Source organism: Antechinus flavipes, chromosome 1, assembly GCF_016432865.1.
Source record: "Antechinus flavipes isolate AdamAnt ecotype Samford, QLD, Australia chromosome 1, AdamAnt_v2, whole genome shotgun sequence".
NCBI classification, from domain to species: Eukaryota; Metazoa; Chordata; class Mammalia; order Dasyuromorphia; family Dasyuridae; genus Antechinus; species Antechinus flavipes.
Window position 1 is genome coordinate 120,143,902 of NC_067398.1, and position 20,253 is coordinate 120,164,154.

At 35.8% G+C, this 20,253-nt stretch overlaps 1 protein-coding gene across 1 annotated transcript in view; it reads right to left on the reverse strand.

The window, feature by feature from the left end:
• The window catches only part of RANBP3L (RAN binding protein 3 like), a 59,768-nt gene extending 40,157 nt beyond the window's left edge, over positions 1-19,611 (reverse strand). Inside the window, exons 1-2 of the mRNA XM_051989937.1 lie at positions 19,531-19,611; positions 19,000-19,216 (exon numbers count right to left, since the gene is read on the reverse strand). Of these exons, the coding sequence (XP_051845897.1) occupies positions 19,000-19,132 (133 nt within the window). The 5' untranslated portion in view covers positions 19,133-19,216; positions 19,531-19,611. The remainder of the gene's footprint in view (positions 1-18,999; positions 19,217-19,530) is intronic.
• Positions 19,612-20,253: the final 642 nt, after the last annotated feature.

Genomic DNA, 20,253 nt, shown 5'->3' on the forward strand with positions numbered 1-20,253 from the left:
AAGTAAGCAATTTACTGAAGACTGCCTACATAATAAAATGGCCCAATTTGAATTCAAGCCTTAGTCCCTTCAAACAGATCAGATATCATGATTGGAGTTAATATGGAATGAAGTCAAGGACCACAAGGAAAACTATGGAAGAATTGGCTAGTTATAATATAAGAAATATTGATTTTTAAAGCAAATATTATGATTTTTACCTAAGGCTATTGATTTCCTCTTTCATGTAACAAATCACTTTACATTTCTGTGTTATATTTAAAATCTAATTTATAATTGTGGTTGGGATTTTTCTGATGATAGGAAGAAACTTATTGAACATAGAACAGCTTGAGGGTCTTTAAATATTAGGAACAGAGCTCATCTTACATTTCTCTGAAGTAACTATGATATTTATTTCCAGCAAAAATCTAGTCTGAGAGGAGGATTATGTCAAGTGAATTGGTCATGGCTCCACAATCAGCTGATAGGGATTTAGAACATAAATCTTTTTGTCTGTATACTTGAGTGTATGTACACATGCTGAGTGAAATTATTTTGAGCCAATAGATGACTCGCATATAGTCTCTGGCATCTTAACATCAGGCAACACATTAAGGGAATTCTAGTATTAGATGTTCTCACTAGCACAGTGAAACTATGGAAGAATTCATTTTTCAGAGACAAAGTGATAAGCCACTTCTGGAGTTGTTGGCAGTAAAAGAAGGGAACACTTATAAATGTTTGGTATTAAGGGCTATTCCTAGCCCCATTGAAGTGCTATTTTCTTAAGTGATATAAGAGAAAATATACCCTAGAAACTATAATCTTTTATTTAGTTTATATGTTGCATACCAATTCTCATCACCATCTGAAATGTTTAGTAGTCTTTAGAGTGATCAAAATATATCTTTTCAGAAGTAAAGCTGGTTTATTTCTCATCCTCCCTGCCCCCTTCTATTAATGTGTAAATTGTAGAGTGAGAAGGCTAATACATAGGGGTGAACTCTGTGGAGAAGACACTGGGCCTCTTGTAAGATATGATGTCAGGTATTAGATGTGCTTGGCTCCCCAGTTTGGGGCATGTGCAAATTTCCTAATTGATTCTGGTCGGTTATCCACTTGTTAAGACAACAAACTATTGATTGGGATATTAGCAAAAGGCACTAGTTAACTAGGATTTTCCTCTCAGTTGGTCTCTTTCCTGCCTAGTTCCAGGATGGTTGAGGGAGGCAATTGTGTAAGGAGAGAGGCTCTGACTTCTCATCTGTGGCTGACATGTACCTCATAAAAGAGGTCTCTACTCTTCCCCTCTTTGTATTTGTTCAATCTTGTTTTACATGAAGTAGATTGGAGATGGCTATGACTTTATGAGTGACCAAAGCTTTTATCTGGAAGCTAGAGCCTTAAGTAACTTGCTTGACCTAGGCCCAAAATGGCATAAAGGCAGATTTATTCATCCCTTGGCCATGTAACATTTGGAAGTGAATTTGGGAGTGGAGGTGTCAAATGCAATGTAGAAGCTATATTAATTCTGAGCTCACTTTCCCCAGGGACTAAGGCAGTAGAGAGGAGAGTATGCTCCTAGGTAGTGGGTGGAAAATATGTATGCTTCTTTTCTTGACTTATCTTCAAAGTATATAGTCTTTTGTAAAATCTAATTGATGTTAATTGGTTAAAAAACTGGTTCTAATTGATGTTAATTGGTTTTTAAAAAAACTGGTTCTAATAACTGGTGTGTAACAGTGGGGAAAAATAAATCACAAAGGAAGAAAGTAACTCGTAACTCCTAACTCCTCAAGGGCACTCCACAATTACCACAGGGAGGTAAAACTGGAGGTGTAAGACCTGAGTGCTACGAGGAATGATATGTCAAATTGTGACACAGCCAGACATATTATATCTTCCACATTAGGAATTGTATCAGTCCCTTCTCAACCTAAAAGCTATATGTTAATGAAGAAATGGGGTGTGTGAGGGAGGGAATGTGAGAAATAAAAAAGCTTAAATATTTTCTTCTGAATTTATTTCTTCTGATAACTCAAAAGCTCACTAAATAGTTTCAGGAAGTGACGAGAGTTGATATTCTTACAGGCTTATTGACAGGCTAAATTAAAAATTTTTAAAGTCTAATTGTGTCCAAATGTGTCCAATAAAAATTCCAGATATACATGCAGAATTTTAAAATATCTATTCAGATCAGTTCAGCAAATTAATATTAAGTACTTAGGCTAAGCAGAGCATTGTCATATACATACATCTGCTTCTCTCTCTCTCTCTCTCTCTCTCTCTCTCTCTCTCTCTCTCTCTCTCTCTCTCTCTCCCTGTATATATATACATAAATACAAATGTGTGTGTATATGCATATATGTGCAAAATTTTGGCATGATAGTATCATAGGCTTAGAGCTACAAAAGAGCTCAAAAGTCATCTAACCTATCCCCCTCATTTTATGGAGAGAGGGTAAGTGACTAATTCAGTCACACAGCAAGTGTCCAAGTAAAAATTCTCACCCAAGTCTTTTTGACTAAAATCTAGTTTTCTATCTACTATTCCATGTGACTTTCTAGTCTCTTTCCTCAGTCTTACTCCTCTCCCCCTTTCCTTTTCTTTGCTCCCTGCATAGAATAATAGAATTGAGCTAGGAGGAAGGTTATCTAGTCCAAAGTCATTTTGCTGATTAAGAAACTGAAATGCAGAAGATGAAGGGGAAATACATAAGGTTATACATGTAATAGATGGTGGAGCCTAGAATGAAGAATAATAAGGAACTAGTCCCTAAAGATTTGGTCTCCTTTCTTTTCCTTTTCTTTTAGTAGCACTTAGTATTTATATAGCATTCAAAATTTGCAAAGTACTTTGTGTAATTATCTCAGTTAAGACCTACAACAGTCCTGTGAGGTCACTTCAAGTATTATTATCTCCATTTTATAAATGAGAAAACAGAGGTAAAAAAGTTTGCCCTATTATTTGTTATTTGCTCATTGTCACACTTCTGTAATTGCGAGAGGCAGTATTTGAATTCAGGTTCAGGTTTCTAGCTTCTAAGTCCTGCATTTTGGTCAATATTTCCTAACATATTTATCTCACTAAGCTCTGAAAAGTGGTCACATAGGGAAAAGCAGAGACTATACTCAATCTAGGTCTTCTTACTCCAAAATTTGGGCTCCTTTTACTACACTGCGCTCTCCCATACACATTATTTGTGTAAGTCTGAAAAGAAAATTCTTCTCCTTGATAGGAAAGTCTAACCTAATATTTATGTTTAGCCAAGAAGACAAAAATCAGGAATTTAACTTACTGCAGTAGCATCAAAGATATATGCAGGCCACAGCAAAAAATGGGTGTGGCCATGGTCATTGGCTAAGAACTGCAGCTGGGCTAAACTGAGTTTGAAATTGTAAAAATCTATCTGTGGGGTCCCTCAAATCCCACTTCTTTCAAGAAATCTTTTTAGGATCATTCCAGTCTGATAGCCCTAAATTGAACCTTTTCTGTCTTCTGTTCCCAATTGCTTGAATGTTAATGTAACTCCCTGAGGCAGACATTATCCTTTCTCTTTCCCCACAGAATCAATGTGGTGAGCATAGAGGAAATGTTCAATAATTACTTATTCATTGATTGAGTGAACTATTTATAGCAGGAGCATGGTGGTAGTGAGAGCTCCTTGTTCTACAAAAGGCACTGGCCAAATGCTAAGGGATCTGGGATCAACCAGAACAAGACAGAGCACATCCCATTCTCCCCAACGTAGTAAATAATAGGGCTTTTTCTAACTTAACTCCCTATTACCTTTAGCTCCAAATAAAAATCTTCTGTTAGTATTCAAAGCTCTTGCAATATGGTCCCTCCTACCTTTTCAGCATCTCTTTCTTCCGCAGTGTCTGGGATCCCAAAACACCAACTTCCTTTTTATTCCACACCCAGGACACCTCCCAACTCTACTCTGTATGATTGAGTATCCCCTATGCTAGAACACTCTTCCTCCTCACCTCTACCTCCTGGCTTCCTTTAATTATCAGCTATGAGAAGCCTTTCCTGACCCCCTTCATATTAGTGTTTTCCCTTTAGGGAAAAATGGGAATGTCTGTGTGTGTGTGTGTGTGTGTGTGTGTGTGTGTGTGTATACATATATATATATGTATATGTACATACTTATCATACTTTGTAAATATATCATTATGCTTAACATATGCTTATTTCCATGTAGCAAGTATGTACTATGTGATAACATAATAAATGTTTATATATACATGTTTCTTTTCACTTGGTTTGAAGAAGAAAAAAAAAGAGAACTAAATGCAACAAGAAGAGATAATAAAATGACCTAGATATTCTTAGGATTTGTTCTAAAAGAGAATAAGTGAGATTTGCAAAAGCTAGGGAGATCTTAAGGGGAGAGTGAAGTATGAGACCTCTTATCTGGTAAGAATCTCCTGTAATCCATTTTGCTTATTCCCTAGAATTCGTGTGTTTTGGACGAAGGAATAATAATTGCATAGTCATGTGGTAGGAGAAAGAAAAGACATTAAAGTCAGGGGTCCTCATAAAGAAAAGGAGCAGAACTGAAGGAACAGAAGAAAGTACAGCAATAGGAAAAACATATCTCCCTAATGAAGTGGTGGGAAGACTGAGCCTGATTTTGGTCTATGAGCGAACCAATGGCTTTGCTGTTCAAGTGAGCAGGAAGTCTACTCTCTTCACTTAATTTTGAAGTTAAAGAAACAGAAGGTATGAGGATTATGCTTTCCTAAAGGATTTTGCATTCTTGGTTTCCTTTAATTTTGTGACTTTAGCTTAAAAAACAAAACAAAACAATGGGTCCATATAAATCTCATTCTCTCCCTGTCTGGCTGTCTCTGTCTGTCTCTGTCCCTCTGTCCCCCTCTATCTCTCCGTGTATCTGTCAGTCTCTCTGTTGTCTGTCAGTCTGTGTCTCTGTGTGAGTGTCTTTCTGTGTCTCTTTCTGTGTCTGTCTATCTGCTTCTCTGGGTTTGTCTGTCTGCATCTCTGTGTTTGTGTCTATGTCTCTCTTTATGTATGTCTGTCTGCCTTTGTGTGTGCGTCTCTCTGTGTCTGTCTGTGTCTCTATATCTGTCTTTGTGATTGTCTGCCTGTCTGTCTCTGTGCTTGTCTGTCTGTCTGAATCTGTGTGTGTGTCTCTCCACAAATGTCTTGCAACCTCTTCCAAAATGACTTATTCCTTAGTATCTGGAAAGTTTCCTCCTCAGCAAACTGAAAGAAATGTACTAGTTTATATAAAAAAACATTTCATGAGCTTGGAATATGAAGCTGGAAAATATGAATCTATAAACGTCTATTTTATTCGAAGAATTTCTACAGTAAAAAAAAATAATAAAAGTCTTGGTGTTCTCTGCTTAGGGATAAGGGATTATGGAATCGGCACCATGCTTTTTTTTTTCAGTACAGTGTCAAACATATTAAAAATCTGGACAAAATTCCTTACAGTCTTTTCAAGAAATGAAAAAGGAGAGCAATAAAAATCTTCATGTCAAATTTTCAAAGATACTTCCAGAAAGAGCACCCGGTAGTTAGTACTTGGCAGTAGGAAGGTGGGGTGGGAATGGAGGGTGGAGCAGGGAGGGAAGGAAAAAAGCCTCTCTATACTGAGTTCATGAAGTAACCACAAGCATAAGGTATTCTTCATCTGAAATTCATAACCATATATGGAGGAGCTATGGAAATGTACAAATAAGAAGCATAAATTATAAATTAGCGACCAGACTATAAAATATTTCCACATAGAAATAGTTCACAGTAATTCCCACAGAGTAATATTCTTTAAGCTGACACGACATTCTTGGTTATGTTTTTATGCAAGTCTACCTTAAAGATATCATTCTTAAAAGGCTCCACATAACCAGGAGTCCAGTAGTAAAGAGGCCATTTGTTAAGGGAAATATACAGGGGTAGTTTCCAAGACTATAATGCACCTTTAGATCCAGGAGCTAGGGACATATGGGAACTATTCCAGTGAGCTGGGAGGAACGTGCTGTATTATTTTCCTGCCTCAGATATACTCTTGAATGTACTATTTAATTTAACAAACATTTGTTAAGCATCTACTATGTACAACATGATTAACAGTATGGTAGACTATCCTTGGAATGGAGGCCAAATTCTTCCTCTGGTATCTACTGACCATATATCCCTTTCTGTATAACCTCTCAGCACTGACATTTAAATTTCTCAGACTTTACATTGTATAAAAGTGGCCCGTCTGCACGGAAAGAAGAGATACCCTCACCAAAAACTCCCTACAGCTAAGAAGTCTTAGGTATGGGCCAAACACACAGGACACAAAATGAAAAATAAAAAGCCTCTCCCTTTAAGAGACTTAGAACTTAATAGAATAATATAATGTACACATTAAAAAAGTGAAAGGTAAAATGGGTTAGAGAAAAAGAGAAATACCCCAAAAATTCAATAAGGAAATTTAGGAAATAGGACCTTTCAGAAGAAGTCAGGGGAGAGAGTACAGGAGAGAACACCTAAACTGAGTCTTAAAAGAAGGGAAGAATTATAACTAGTAGGGATTAGGAAGGAGGGCATAATAGTCATGGGAGATAGCCTCGGTGATGGTGGGAGAATTCAGGATAAGATCTGGAACAACTAGTAGTTTATGGAGTAATGAAGGAGAGTAGTATGTAATAAGGCTGGAAAGGTTCTTCTTGGAACCTCTAGTTCCTCCAAGCATAGCTAAAGTGCCTTCTCTTACCAGAGGGCTTTCCTGATTCTCCCAGTCATCAATCTTAGTCCTAGCCCCAGTCTATCCCCTCTAACTATCCCATATTTCTCTTCTCTTTCATGGCTAAAACTCCTTAAAGCTTTCTATAATCAGTGATTCTATTTCCTTTTTTTTTTTTTTTTTCATTTCGCTCTTAATTCTATAATTTAGCTCCTGACTTCATCATTCAAATAGAACAGCTCTAAGACTACCCATACTCTATTAAATGCCAGATCTAATGAACTTCTCATATTCTTTGATCTCTCTTAGGTCTATAGCAGAGGAGATTTCTCTTCTTGTTTCCCTTTTTCTCTAGGTTTTGGTGAGACTGCTTTCTTTTCACTTATCTGTCTGGTCACCTCTTCTCAATCTCTTTTTGATTCTCCAGCCAAATTGCCTCTTCTTGGGGCATCTCCCAAGACTTTATTTTTGGCCCTCTTCTTTCCTTGTTCTACAATATTTCACTAGGTGATTTCATTAGATTCCATGGATTTAATTACCATCTCTATGCTGATGATTTTTCAGGTTTGCTTATTCTGTCCTATCTCTTTTTTAATCTCCATTCTCCCATCTTCAATTATCGATCAAACATTTCAAACTGGATGTCTCAGAGACATATTAAATTAACTATGTCTAAAATTGAACTCATTATTTTTCTTCCTAATCTCCTCCCCCTCTTAATTTCTTGTTACTATCAGGAATACTGTCAATCTACCAGTTACCTACCACAATCTAGGTTATTCCTCAACTCCTCACTCTCTCTCACTTACTTACCTACCATGTTGAATCAGTTGTCAAATTCTGTTGTTTCTACATTAGTAGCATCTCTAGTATATACCACTTTCTTATGATATTTGATGGAAGTCCTCATCACTCCCAGCCTGAACTATTGTAATACTTTGCTAGTTGGTCTCAATTCTCTGCCCACTCCAATTCATCCTCCATTCAGCTATCAGAATGATTTAAAACACAATTCTGGACACTTTACACCTCATTCCATCCCCAACCCCCACCTCTGCCCAAACACACACATTCAATAAAATCCCTATTATTACCAGGATCAAAAATAAAATCCTATTTGGTTTTTAAAGACTTAACTAATCTGCTCCCGCCTACCTTTCCAATTTTCTTATACTTTACTTTCTCCAAGAACTCTATTATTCCTTGATACTGATCTTCTTGTTGTTTCTCACACAAGACACTCAATTTTCCAACTCTGTGTTGTTTTTATTTTACTGGCTATCCCTGTAATGTTCTTCTTCACCTCTGTTTTCTGTCTTCCTTCAAATATCAATTAAAATTCATTTAAAAATCAAGACATCATCCTCCTGATGTCAATGATCCTCTTTGAGAATCCTACCTTTTGAAAGAAATTTTTCTCAGTCCCTCTTAACATACTAGTGTCTTCTGAGATTATCTCCAATTTAGCCTGTATCTATATTGCTTGTATGTGGTTGTTTGCAAACTGTCTCCCCCATTACATTACATTTTGACTCCTTGAGAGTAGGATATATTTTTGTTCTTTGTATTCCCCAAATACTGTGCATGGCACATAGTAAGCTCTTAATAAATGCTTGTTAACTTGACTAACAACTTTCTTGAAGTAATGTATGTATATTTATAGATGCTCATACCCCATTATCAAATGAAATGATATATAAATTGCTTTGCAAATCTTGAATCTGTATGCAAATATGATCTATTGTTTGTTATATTAGCTTTGCATTACTTATACTGTCAATCATCAAAACAAATATTTTATCTCTCTGTAGGTTTTCTATAGGATTTTATATCATTTACACCTGATAGACACTGAAATGTATCCATTTTTTCCTATTTCAGAGCCTTTGGGGAAAAAGCTGATTGAGCTATTACCACAAAATCTAATTTGTTTTCCCTTTGCACAGGTCTACCTGTCTGCAAATACTGCATCATTTCATCCATTTACCTTTCTTTTGCAGATTCTATTAGATTTTCGTATTTTGATTTTGTAAAGGCTTTTTCAGAGTGTATCCACTGGGCAAACTCTGAGGAATCTCAGTGATTTAACAGCCTGACACTTTCATTTTTTAGTTTTAAAATGTAAGTATATACCTCAGCCTTTCAGAAGAATGTATTGTTCTTTTAAGAGCTTAGTCATTATTTTCCCTTATGTCCACGTGTTAGTTTGTCTAGAAACTGAAAATATTTTGAATAGAGTTACTTGAAATATTTGACTATCTGAAAATATTGACTGAGTAATCCTTCAAGATGCTACTGATGCAGCAGAAATCCAGAAGTGGAGAGCATCTAGATCAGGAATGCTTCAAAGAAATATTTGTGTTTTCTTTATCAGAACCCTTATTTAAAATGTCTGCTACTCTAATATGTATTTACCATATGCCAGGGACTGTTCTAAGCACTAGCTATAAAAAAGTAAAAAAAATAATTTAAAATGCTTCTTTTTAATAAGCAATATAATTTTTGAATCATTTTCTCTTTTCCTTCCAATTCTCAAAATTTCCAATTAGTTCTTACTCTTCTCTATCCTGAAGCTTTTGAATAGGTAGGTGCAACATGGGCTAATGAATTCTCTCAAGCCAAGGAACCTGCTACCTGTGTGATTCTGAGCAAGTAACTTCTGAGTTACTTGTTCACCTCTATGGGCCTCAGTTTCCTATACTTATAGTACAAAACTAAGGAATTCAAAAAATGACTTTTAACGTCCTTTCTAGCTCTAAAACCAGGGTTTAGAGCTGTGCTTAAACCTGTGCTTCTGTGAACTGGTTTTTGGAAATTTATATATATATATAAAATTTTTTCCCAATATAATTGGTTTCTTTTATAATCTTATTTTTATTTTATGCACTTAAAAATACTTATTCTGAGAAGGGATCCCTAGATTTCTCCAGACTTCCAAAGGGTCCACACACAAAGAAATGTTAAGAAAACTTGGTCTAAATTTATGATTGTCTACATAGAAGGAAGCAAACTAGAGTAGAAAATAACTGGATGAAATTCATATCAAAGAAGATTTTCAGTCCTCCCTAGAGTAAAAAAAAATCTATCTTGCTTCATTTGAAAGTATAACTCATCCTTTGCGATCAGGAACTGAAATGATATGATACTGCAGATATTTCCCAAGTTTTCCAACCTTATTTTTTTAAGAAATAATTTTGAGAAAAGAATAACTTCTAAATGTATATGCATATATGCATATATGTATATGTGTGTTTGTATACATACATACAAACTTAGCTTAAATATTTTATTCATAATTCTAAAAATATCTAAATATCTAAAAATATCAAACTCTATTCCAATTTTCCAAGGATCATTTTTATTTTTTGGAAAGGAAGCAGAACTCTTGGGAAAACAAAGTATTTCTCCTCCTTGGTATTTCCCCCCCCAACCAATTCTTTTTCTTCCTCCTATGTTTTTACTTCACTTAAAAAAATAAACTACAAAAAAAGAAGGCTGGTCCAAATAAGCCCCCACAGGTGTTAAAGTGTTAAATAACAGAACTGAGATTTAGTTTCAGGGTCTGTACATCCAAATCTTGCACTGTTTCAGGAGACTAGATCCTAATAATTCATGGAAGAAGTGGAGCCAAAATGGTGGAGTAAAGACAGGGACTCAGCTGAACTCTCCCCCAAACTCTTCCTAAATACTTTTAAATAATGACTAAACAAATTCTAGAGTGGCAGAACTCAGAAAAATGTAGACTAAGAATTCAAAGGTCTGAGATTTCATCAGTGCAAGTGCTCCTTGTACAAGCACAGACTACAAACTCTTCATTACTTAATAAGCAATCTTTAGTGAAGAATTCACCTCTCTCTGATCAAACTGAAGAGAATCCTATCTAAACTCAGGCTGGCCAAGGGACAACAGACACCAAGTTGACATTACTGGAAATGCCTTTCCATCCTGGGAAAGACTTCAGAGAGTTTAAGATTTCACAGAGCTTATGTATCACTGGCTTTATTTTAGTGATTCCTGGGTCAATGCCATATCATCACGAAACCGTCTGCTTGGGATTTAGGTGGAGTTTATGATATGACTGAAGAAAGTTTTATGCCATTACTGAATTCAAATTTATGAACTTAATACTTAACATCTATAAAGTGACTGAGAGACAATTTGTTATAATGCAAAATTAATTCCAAAGTTAGGAAGAACTGGATTATAATCCTGCTATTGACACATACTAGTTTAATGATTCCAGGGAAATCACAACTTCAGTAACCCAGGCAACTCTAAGACTATAAATTGTGAAGGAGGCACCAATTTACACTGGTAGAAATTTTCCTCATTAGAAGTTTCCTATACCAATGAACTTACACATCCAGAAAAAAAACAAGCAGGGTGGAGATTGCTTATCAAAGTAGAAAAAAATTTAAGGTGTGTAATCTAATAGAGTGCTATTTTATTCACATATTTCCAGATGTATAGCCTGGGGTTTCTTTTCTCTACAAGAGCTTTTGAATTGGGTAGTCTTAATCTTGTGTGTGTGTGTGTGTGTGTGTGTGTGTGTGTATGTGTGTGTGTTATGTGTGTGTTGGACTCCCTTTGCTGTTAGACAAAACCTATAGATTATCTCAGAATCATGTTTCTAAGTGCATAACACAAAAATTCATAGAAATACAGAGGGAACCAATTATGTTGAAATACATCTCAGAATCATGTTTTTAAGTGAATAACACAAAAATTCATAAAAGTACAGAGGGAACCAATTATATTGAAATACAATTATCCATCTATCTATCAAATCAGGAACTTCACAGATTCTATATCAAGAACTCCTTTATATAAATTCTTCCTTCTTTCTTGACTCCATCAAAATTCTTACTCTCAGGATCTGCATTCAGACAAATGAGAACTTTTTTTTACAATAGTAACTTTATTTTCAACTCATTTGTTTTCCTTTATTAGCAAAAATACAAGAATATTTCAACTAACACATTCCTTGGCAATGAAAGCTCCTTTATGACAAAATTAGCTATGTTATTAAATAAAGTTTTCATCAATCATATGAAGATGAGTTGGCAACCATTGTGTGGCTCAACCACAACATTCCTATTGAGATGCAGCAAAAATATCCCCCTATGATTCCTATTTAAACCATTGGTGGCTTACAGTCACATATAGGTAAAATAGTGGAAGGAGAGAAGATTAGCTATTTCTGATCTTATAAATCATATCCTTTCTTTTCCCTTTTCTTCCCAAATCACCTCTCTTCCCAAATGCAGTTTATGAGCTCAATGACCTGCATTTTCTAACAAAATTGTCCCCATCCTCAAAACAGGAAAGGTTCTGACTTCAATCACAGAGACTGGTCATACAGGGGGGTCAGAGGTCTTTCCCTGCTAGGTGGCCTTCTGTTCCTCTGGGTAGATAGAGGATGGGTTGATCCAGACAGGACTTTTGCTTGGGGTTGAGTGAGGAACCCAGGTACTGCCAAAATTTTCTATTAAGAGGTAAGGACCCTTCCTTTCTAATTTAAGCAACAAGCATTTATTAGGCACCTACTATGTGCCAAGTTTTGCACTAAGCTCTCCTCCCCCGCAAAAAAATACCACAACAGTAACAATAACAAAACCAGTTCTTGCTCTCAAGGAATTAATAGCCTAATAGGAGAAATGGTATGCAAACAATTACATTGAAGGTGTGTGTATTTAGCCAACTCTTGAAGCAAATGAGGATGTAAAAGATGAAGAGAAAGTATAACAGGCAAGGGAGGCATCCAGTGAAAGAAAATGTCCAGAAAACTCCAAACTTCAATCTTATTCTTCCCCTCTATTAATTTTTTTGTGTCATAGGTCCCTCTGCTCATCTGGGGAAGCCTTGTGAAACTCTTCTTGTAATAATGGATTTAAATACATACACACATATATGTATATATTTATGATGGAAATTGATTATATTAAAAGTACAATTATCAAAATGTAAAAAAATTAAATTCATAGACACCAGGTTAACAATCATTAATCTCGCTCAAGATACCAAGATGTGTATTTTGTGTTTTTCAGCATACTATACACCATTTTGTTAGTATTTAATGAGCTTTTCATAATCTTCTACTCCTCCTCCTTCTGATGGCTTGAAAGGACTATTAAGTAATTTAAGTGTCTCAACAGGGAAGTTTCTAACAAAGAAATATTTTATTGAAACACATTCATTTTGTTAATAAGGATACCAGTGTACTATCTTTCTGACTTTGTTTGGATATGGTGTTAGATTTAATGATAACTTTCATGAAATAACAACTCAGGTGTAAAACTTCATTTGTTGAAATGTTGATTAAAATTGCACATATAATTGTTAATGATTTACAGTAATAGTTGACACATAAACTAGAAATCCCTGTCTCCCCCCTCCCAGTGCAACTAATCCAAAGAGAATCATAATTTTAAAAACTCTATCCACTCATGGTTTTGTATACTTTTCTGTCCTTTGTTACAAAAACCCAACTACCATAGATCATTCTCCCTTCTGAAGCCACAGTCAGCTCTGTGATAATTTCAGTGAGCTGTTATTTTTTGCATTCCATCTCTACTTCTCTAACAGGAATAGATTTCTTTAATTAAGGTAATACTGCTGACTCAGAATCAGCAGATTCAATATTTCAATTCCAGTAGTGATAGTAGAAATATAAAAGTCCAATCCCTTTTGAGATTAAAGATATGCATTTGCAAGGTATCTGACAATGGTTAGGCATGTAACCTATAGCTGTGTGGAAGATCAAGGCCACTATCCTACATGGGTGATAAATCCATGACTTTTACTTTACAGCATGAATAAAGACCAACTGAGCCACAGATAAAGTGCTGTAATGCAATTTTTCAAATATGCGTTTTGCAAATGAGGAAATTGAGAACTGGGAGATGCTGTAACTTGCCCAACATCATGCAAGTCATAAGCAGGCAACAAATGAAATTAAGATAGTCATTAACCTTATTTCTACTTAAAGATTTTACTTCATAATCCCCAACATTAAAAAAAAATGATCATCTTTTCAGGTGGTTATCTACAGAGGTGGAGATTTTCTGATTCAAATCATTTGCTAAGACAATCACAAGTCATGAGCTAAAAGCTAGGTACTACAATCTCCCATTGCTTGAGTTCTATATGTTGATAATTTTGTATAGCTTGCAAATAATGCTGTAAATATCCTAATAGCTTTTGTTAGAAAAAAGGTTCCCTACCTCTGATTTAAAGGATATTGCAGCCAATTAATAAACATTTATTAGAGGCATCCTATATGCAAGACCTTAGGAACCTACATTCTATAGGGGAAGACAAATAGAATAAAGAATAAAGTAGAATAATAAAATAAAGTAACTTTGTGAGAGAAGCATTAACTAGTGGTGATGATGTAATAGGAAGGGATATATGTAGAAGATCAGACATCCAAATATTCTGCTGCATATTCTAATACTTCAATTTTAGAAAATACAATGAGGCATAAAAATATTACAATGTCCTGTGAAAGTGATTAGGTTATGAGAACATACTTTAAGGATCATAAACCATATAAAAATTTGGGTAAGCTTCATATAAAAACATGTATTACTTGTCCAAAACCTCTTGGATTCAAACGCTGCTCTTGGAAAAATCTTTCTGCTTTTCCTAGTACTTCAGTCCTTTAGCTATTTTAAATGAATTTCACTCATGTGGCCAGTCACATTTCTTCCCCAAATCACTAAAACCTTGTGGGAAAATATAAAAGAAATAGTAGTCTCTGTTCTTGAGACAGTAAAAATATATTTTGTGTTGTATCACTTAAATTCTAAATGAATTTAACAGCAAAATGGGCACCCACTAAGGTTTCAGCCCCTTAATTTATTTATATTCATAATGTAAGAGTCTAGTTTAGAATCTGTCAAAACCTGAACGTGACCAAAACCAGAGGCTAGAAGAGGAATGCATGGAAAGCCAGAGAGAATAACATTGATTGAGAATAGAATGGTCTTTCTTTATTCCACATTTGTCTTAGTACTTGATGTCAAATTTCTCAAGAGGCAGCATTATACAATGGGAAGTCGGATTTGTCAGAGGAACAAAGTTCAGATCCAGCTCTGCTACTTATGAGTACCAGTTTTGGCAAATCACTTACCCTCTCTGAATCTCAGTCTCCTCAAATAAAAATGAGGAGGTTGTACCCCAACTTCTTAAACTATGGATCATGATCTATGTGGGGTTTCATAACTAATGTAAGAATCACAAAATTATGATTTATTATCAGCAAATGTTTGATTTGTATAACTATTTTAAATGCCTATTTGCCCAGAGTCACATAAAAATTCCTCAGGTGAAAAGGGGTCAAAAGTAAAAAAAGTCTGCTCTAGACAATCTCTGTGGTCAACAATCAGGCTGGGAAAGCTTTCTGGAACTGGGCAACCATCTGAATATAGTGAATTTAGAGCTGACCTTGGAGCACCAAAGAGAATTAAGTGGGAATTCCCATATTTCTGTGATTGGCTTCTGAATCTGTTTAAAACAATCATGGCACTAGTGAGAAGAACCAAGTGTTCAGCACTTGGTAGGGGTAGGAGATTGCCTTTATTTTTACAAGGTCTACAACTAGAGTCATGGGACCTATAGAAGGACAGACAGAGAATATGTTAACATCTGCAGAAAAGTACTTGTAAGAAACTGAAAATCAGCAATAGGGAGCTGAATGATTATTTTATATGATTTCTATGTCTATGGCATGTCCCCCCCCACACCAAATTAAAACACTTATTAAGCATCTATTATCTATTAAGCATAAGGCATTGTTCTAGGAATTCAAAGACAAAAACAATCTTTTCAAGAGGCTTATATTCTGGGGGAAGAGGTGTGAGGTGGAATGAGTAGTGAATTCATTTTAATCATGAAGGATGTACAAACTGTGTATGGCAGAAAATGCTAGATTTGGAGTCAAAAGACTCCTCTGGATTTGAATCCCAAAACTGTTTGGTTCTTGTGAAAATTTCAATCTCCTCAATAAAGTGGAGGTATTGAATTAGATGATCCCTAAAAGAACTAATTATAAATCTATGATCTATGTTACACAACAAACAGCCCAAAAACATGTGTGAGAGAATAGAGAAGCATATCCATGCCATTTCTCTAAAGCAAATTGCTACACTGGATGGAATGGCAAGGAAAAAAATATATACATACACACATACATATGTGTGTGTGTGTGTGTGTGTGTGTGTGTGTGTGTGTGTGTGTGTGTCTGGTTCTTCTAGACATGTTCTCTGAGAAGTGAAGGTCAATGAAATTATAGCCTTTAAGCTAGCGAAGGGAGAGAAATTTAATTAGGGCAGGTCAGATACCATTTCCTCCAAAATATGTCAGCATTATCAGGTACTAATGACTGGACATTCCATAGGGACCTGCTGAACTTTGCAGATTAGCAACCTAAAAGTCCAGCATTAAGGAAAAACCAAATCTGTGGTGAGGAATGATCCCTTATGAACTTTAGGTCAAGGACTGGAATGCAGCTTATCAACATAATAAATGGTTTACTCAATGTCACTGGCCTTTCCAGACATCCAAGAGATAACTCTGCCCCTTATGGTTGCTCTACAAAACACTCTCGAATTCTGAGTGATGTTTTTCCTCCCATTTGTTTATTTTGGTCTACCTGAGAATCTGAAGGATTATGGTTTAAAAGGGCAGGTATTCTGAAGCTCATTTGCAAAAGTCCTTGGTTATTGGTGGTTGTCACAAGGCTCTAGTAAAGACCACAGAAAAGAGAATACATTTCTTCCAAATGATTGAGTCTCGTGGATATTTTGAGATGTGGGTCACCATAAGTTTGGCTCTAGGCTATAATGATTGGGGCTGGCATTGGGTTTAGGAGTGGTCACTCTAAAAGTAAATTTACCCTACAAGAGGAGGTTTTTACAGTGATAAGTTTTTCTTTCTGAAATTATAGTATATATCAGTACATACGCTGATGTAGCAGGTTTAAAGTCTCTTTAATTCCCCGAAACAGTTGGGTCTGCTGATATTGTCGTATTATATTTCCACTCTTATTTAATACTTATTAGATTATTACCCATAGTGAGAGATGGTAATATTAAAAAAAAAGAGTAACAGCTATAATTTTTATGGCATTTTTGAAATTTCCAAAGTACTTTACAATCTCATTTTAATCTATACAATAATAATCTTGTGTAAATGCTATTACTATCCCCATTATACAGACAGGAAAACTGAGAGGGGAGTGACTTACCCAGTTCACAGCTAGTAGTTCAAGGTAGGTTTTGAAGCCAAGTCATTCTGATTCCAAATCCAATATGTTATGTTACTTGGCTGCAAATCATGGTACTGGCTCTCTAAGCCCCTTGCCTATGAATAAGGCAAAGGGGTCTGATATACATAACATATAAGTAGCATAAATGTCAACATGTAGGTACCCTTTTGATAATCTCATACCTATTCTGTTCAATATTTGCCAAAAACTAAGGGATATGTCTATATGACACTTCTATCCCCCTGCAAAGTGGGAAAAAAAAAAAGCAATTCAGTAAAACAAAGAAGTTAAAAAAAAGAGAAAGGAAGATAGAGAAAATGAAAGAAAACTTCTAATATAGTCAATATGTTTCCCATATCCATTTACAGATAATACAAAATAATTAAGGGGAATTTAGAAATATTTGAAGCATCTCCCTAATTTGGGGGAGATGATATCATCCTCATAAAATGTTCATTGGCACCCAATTTTAAGCCCCTTTAATCTAACCCATCCTTCATGTAAGCTACTAGACTAATCATCCTTATGCACAGGTATAGATATGTCTTTTCATAGTTTAAAAAATTCAGTATTCTCCTATTGCTAACCTAGTCAAGTTCAGACTTCTTTGCCTGACAGCCAAATTCCTTCACCATTAGGAAACATCCTTTTCACTATGATATCATTCTTTACCTGTCATGCACTCTGTGCTTCAGTTAAATCATTTATCTTCTATTCTTTTCCACTTGTATGTCTTTTCTCAACTTATTCTCTATGCCTATAAAGTGTTCTCTTTCCCCAACTCTTAATCTGTTTTGATATTACCCACACATTAATACCCAAACCAAATATTACCTCTTCCAGGAAGTCTTCTGTCATCACCCAAACAATCATGGATTTTCCCCCTTTGATCTTATAAAGTATTTAGCTGCTCTGTAATGCTCATATATATTGTTTTATATCACATATTAAATTATATCATATATTATTTTTATCATATATACATATGTAGCACATTTTTCTACTACAAGATAGGTTCTGTGAGGGCAAGGATATTGCACTTTAGAACTTTTGTATGTTACCTAGTACCTAGCACAGCACTCTGCAACTGGTAATTGCTTGACAAATATTTGTTGAATTGAATCTTTTCATTTTAGTCACTTTGTGCTGCAGTGGGATGAAGTATGGGATTTTGAGTCAGAAGATCTATGCTTGAAGACATAGACTATGACCACTTTTATGTGATTTAGATTATGAAGCTTTTGGGGGATCAGTTTCCTCACTTGTAAAATGAGGGATTAGGATATTATAACCTCTAGGGTCTTGTCTAAGTCTAAGCTTATAATTCAACCTGTGATCTGTCATGAATGAGACAACTCAATCAAGATGTTCAGATGAGAATGGCCAAGATGGTGGGATCATTTACTGGTGTCCAGTGGACCTATAACATAGATCATATTGTATTTTTCTGTTTAAACTTACTCTTGGATCATAAAAAATCAGTAAAAAAAAAAAAAAAAAAAACTTTTTTTGGGTTTCTTCACATAATGAATAAATCAGGAAGCAAGCCTAAAGCTCAGATTATACTCTAAATAGTAGGACATAGCTGCCAGTCACCAACTGGCATGACATGCTGACATGAAGCTAATCTGAGCCAAATTAATCCCAATAGTCAAACTTGATTGCATGAAATTTTTAGAAATATACAAACTATATTATCTCCCTGCCTCTCATCCCCCACCCAGATAACTGACATTGGTTGTCATTTTAAGTACAGAAATATCAATTTATTGAAGGACTTAAGAACAAAAATTGCCACTAGAAGGAGTTTGAGTTATTGATGATCTTCACTTGTCCTCTTAAAAAGTGAGCATTTAATGCACATTAGTTCTCCTTGATGCCCTACCATTTTTCACATTTTCAGAGTTCAAAAATTACCCATACTTAAAAGACAAGAGCTTCCTTTCCCTTTCCCCCATATTCACTTTCTGCTGCCCGGGGATTGCCAGGGACTGGGAGGTCACCGCATAATTAATACTGGTATTATGTGTCCAAAACTTACCTTGACAGTAGCCTGCCTTTCTTTTCAAGTCACACTCACAGGAACTGCCCAACTGGGCGTTGTTGCTTTTTCCATGCAAAGCACAAGAAGTATTGGTGATTTGGCTCATGGTCTGAGGCATTTCCTGGGACATCTCCTTCCCTAGGATAGTCACCAATAAATAATCTGTTCTTCACCAGACGTAGACAGCCAAGACTGATATTAACACACGGAGAACCTGCATATGTGGAAAATATTTATTCCTTCAGCAGAAAGTTTTCAAAGTTTTCCTAGTTTTTTTTTTTTTTTTTAATCAATCTCTATATATCTACCTATGAAAAACAAAACTTCACTTAAGCTGTTTGGAATACAGAGACTCATTCTTTTAATCTTAAGTAAACCGGAGTGTTTTTTCTGTAGTTTGAAATTCCCCCGAGAACTTGCTTTCCACCTGTACATGAAATCTGCCCTTTTTCTCTGGCTTTCTCCTGCTCCACTGGACATATACCTGAGACAACCAAAGCAAATCGCTATGAAAAATACAACACTAACTTAAGCAAACAAATCGAAGTACGAAGCAGCTAGAACCCGGAGACAGCTACTCTGAGCTCAGTCAAGCGATTTCTAAGCAAGGTCTGGAGTTGCGAGCTGTGACAGCTGAAGGGATCCAGTTTAACCGAGGCTAGAGGTGGGCGGGGCTCAAGTAGGGTGAGGGTGATTAACTCCCAGAGGCGGCCAATAAATGACTGAGTCCTTCGAAGAAGCTAGGACCAAAGAGGTCTCATCCGGGAAACTGCGTAGTCTTTTAATTGTAGAATTGTCAGACTTTTTCTGGGCAAGACAATGTTAGGAGATCAAATCAGTGATGTGTATCAGGGGTGCGAGTATGTAGGTGAAAGCACTTTGTATAAAGACCCTCTCTAGCAGTTGTTGTTTTTTATCTTCCCCACCCCCACCCCGAGTTTAGTTGTGCTTCTGAAACTTTCAATTTCGGAAACACTGTAGGAAGACCCCGCCGGGCTTCAGGAGAGGTCCCGCCAGGTCTGGTTCGCTATGGCTTGTTTTTCAAGGTTTCTAGTTCTAGTTCTGTCGTTAGAAAAGTAAACACCCCCATCTTTGACCTGTTCCCCCAATCATGCGCACAAAGAAAGTATCTCCGTGGAGAGCAAAGCTTAGATTTTGGCTCCCTACGTTTTTAAGTACTCCCTAAATTTCTCTGGGTTCTTTTAAGTACTTTTTACCTTTGAAGTAATTTTCCCTGCTATCGCTTTCATT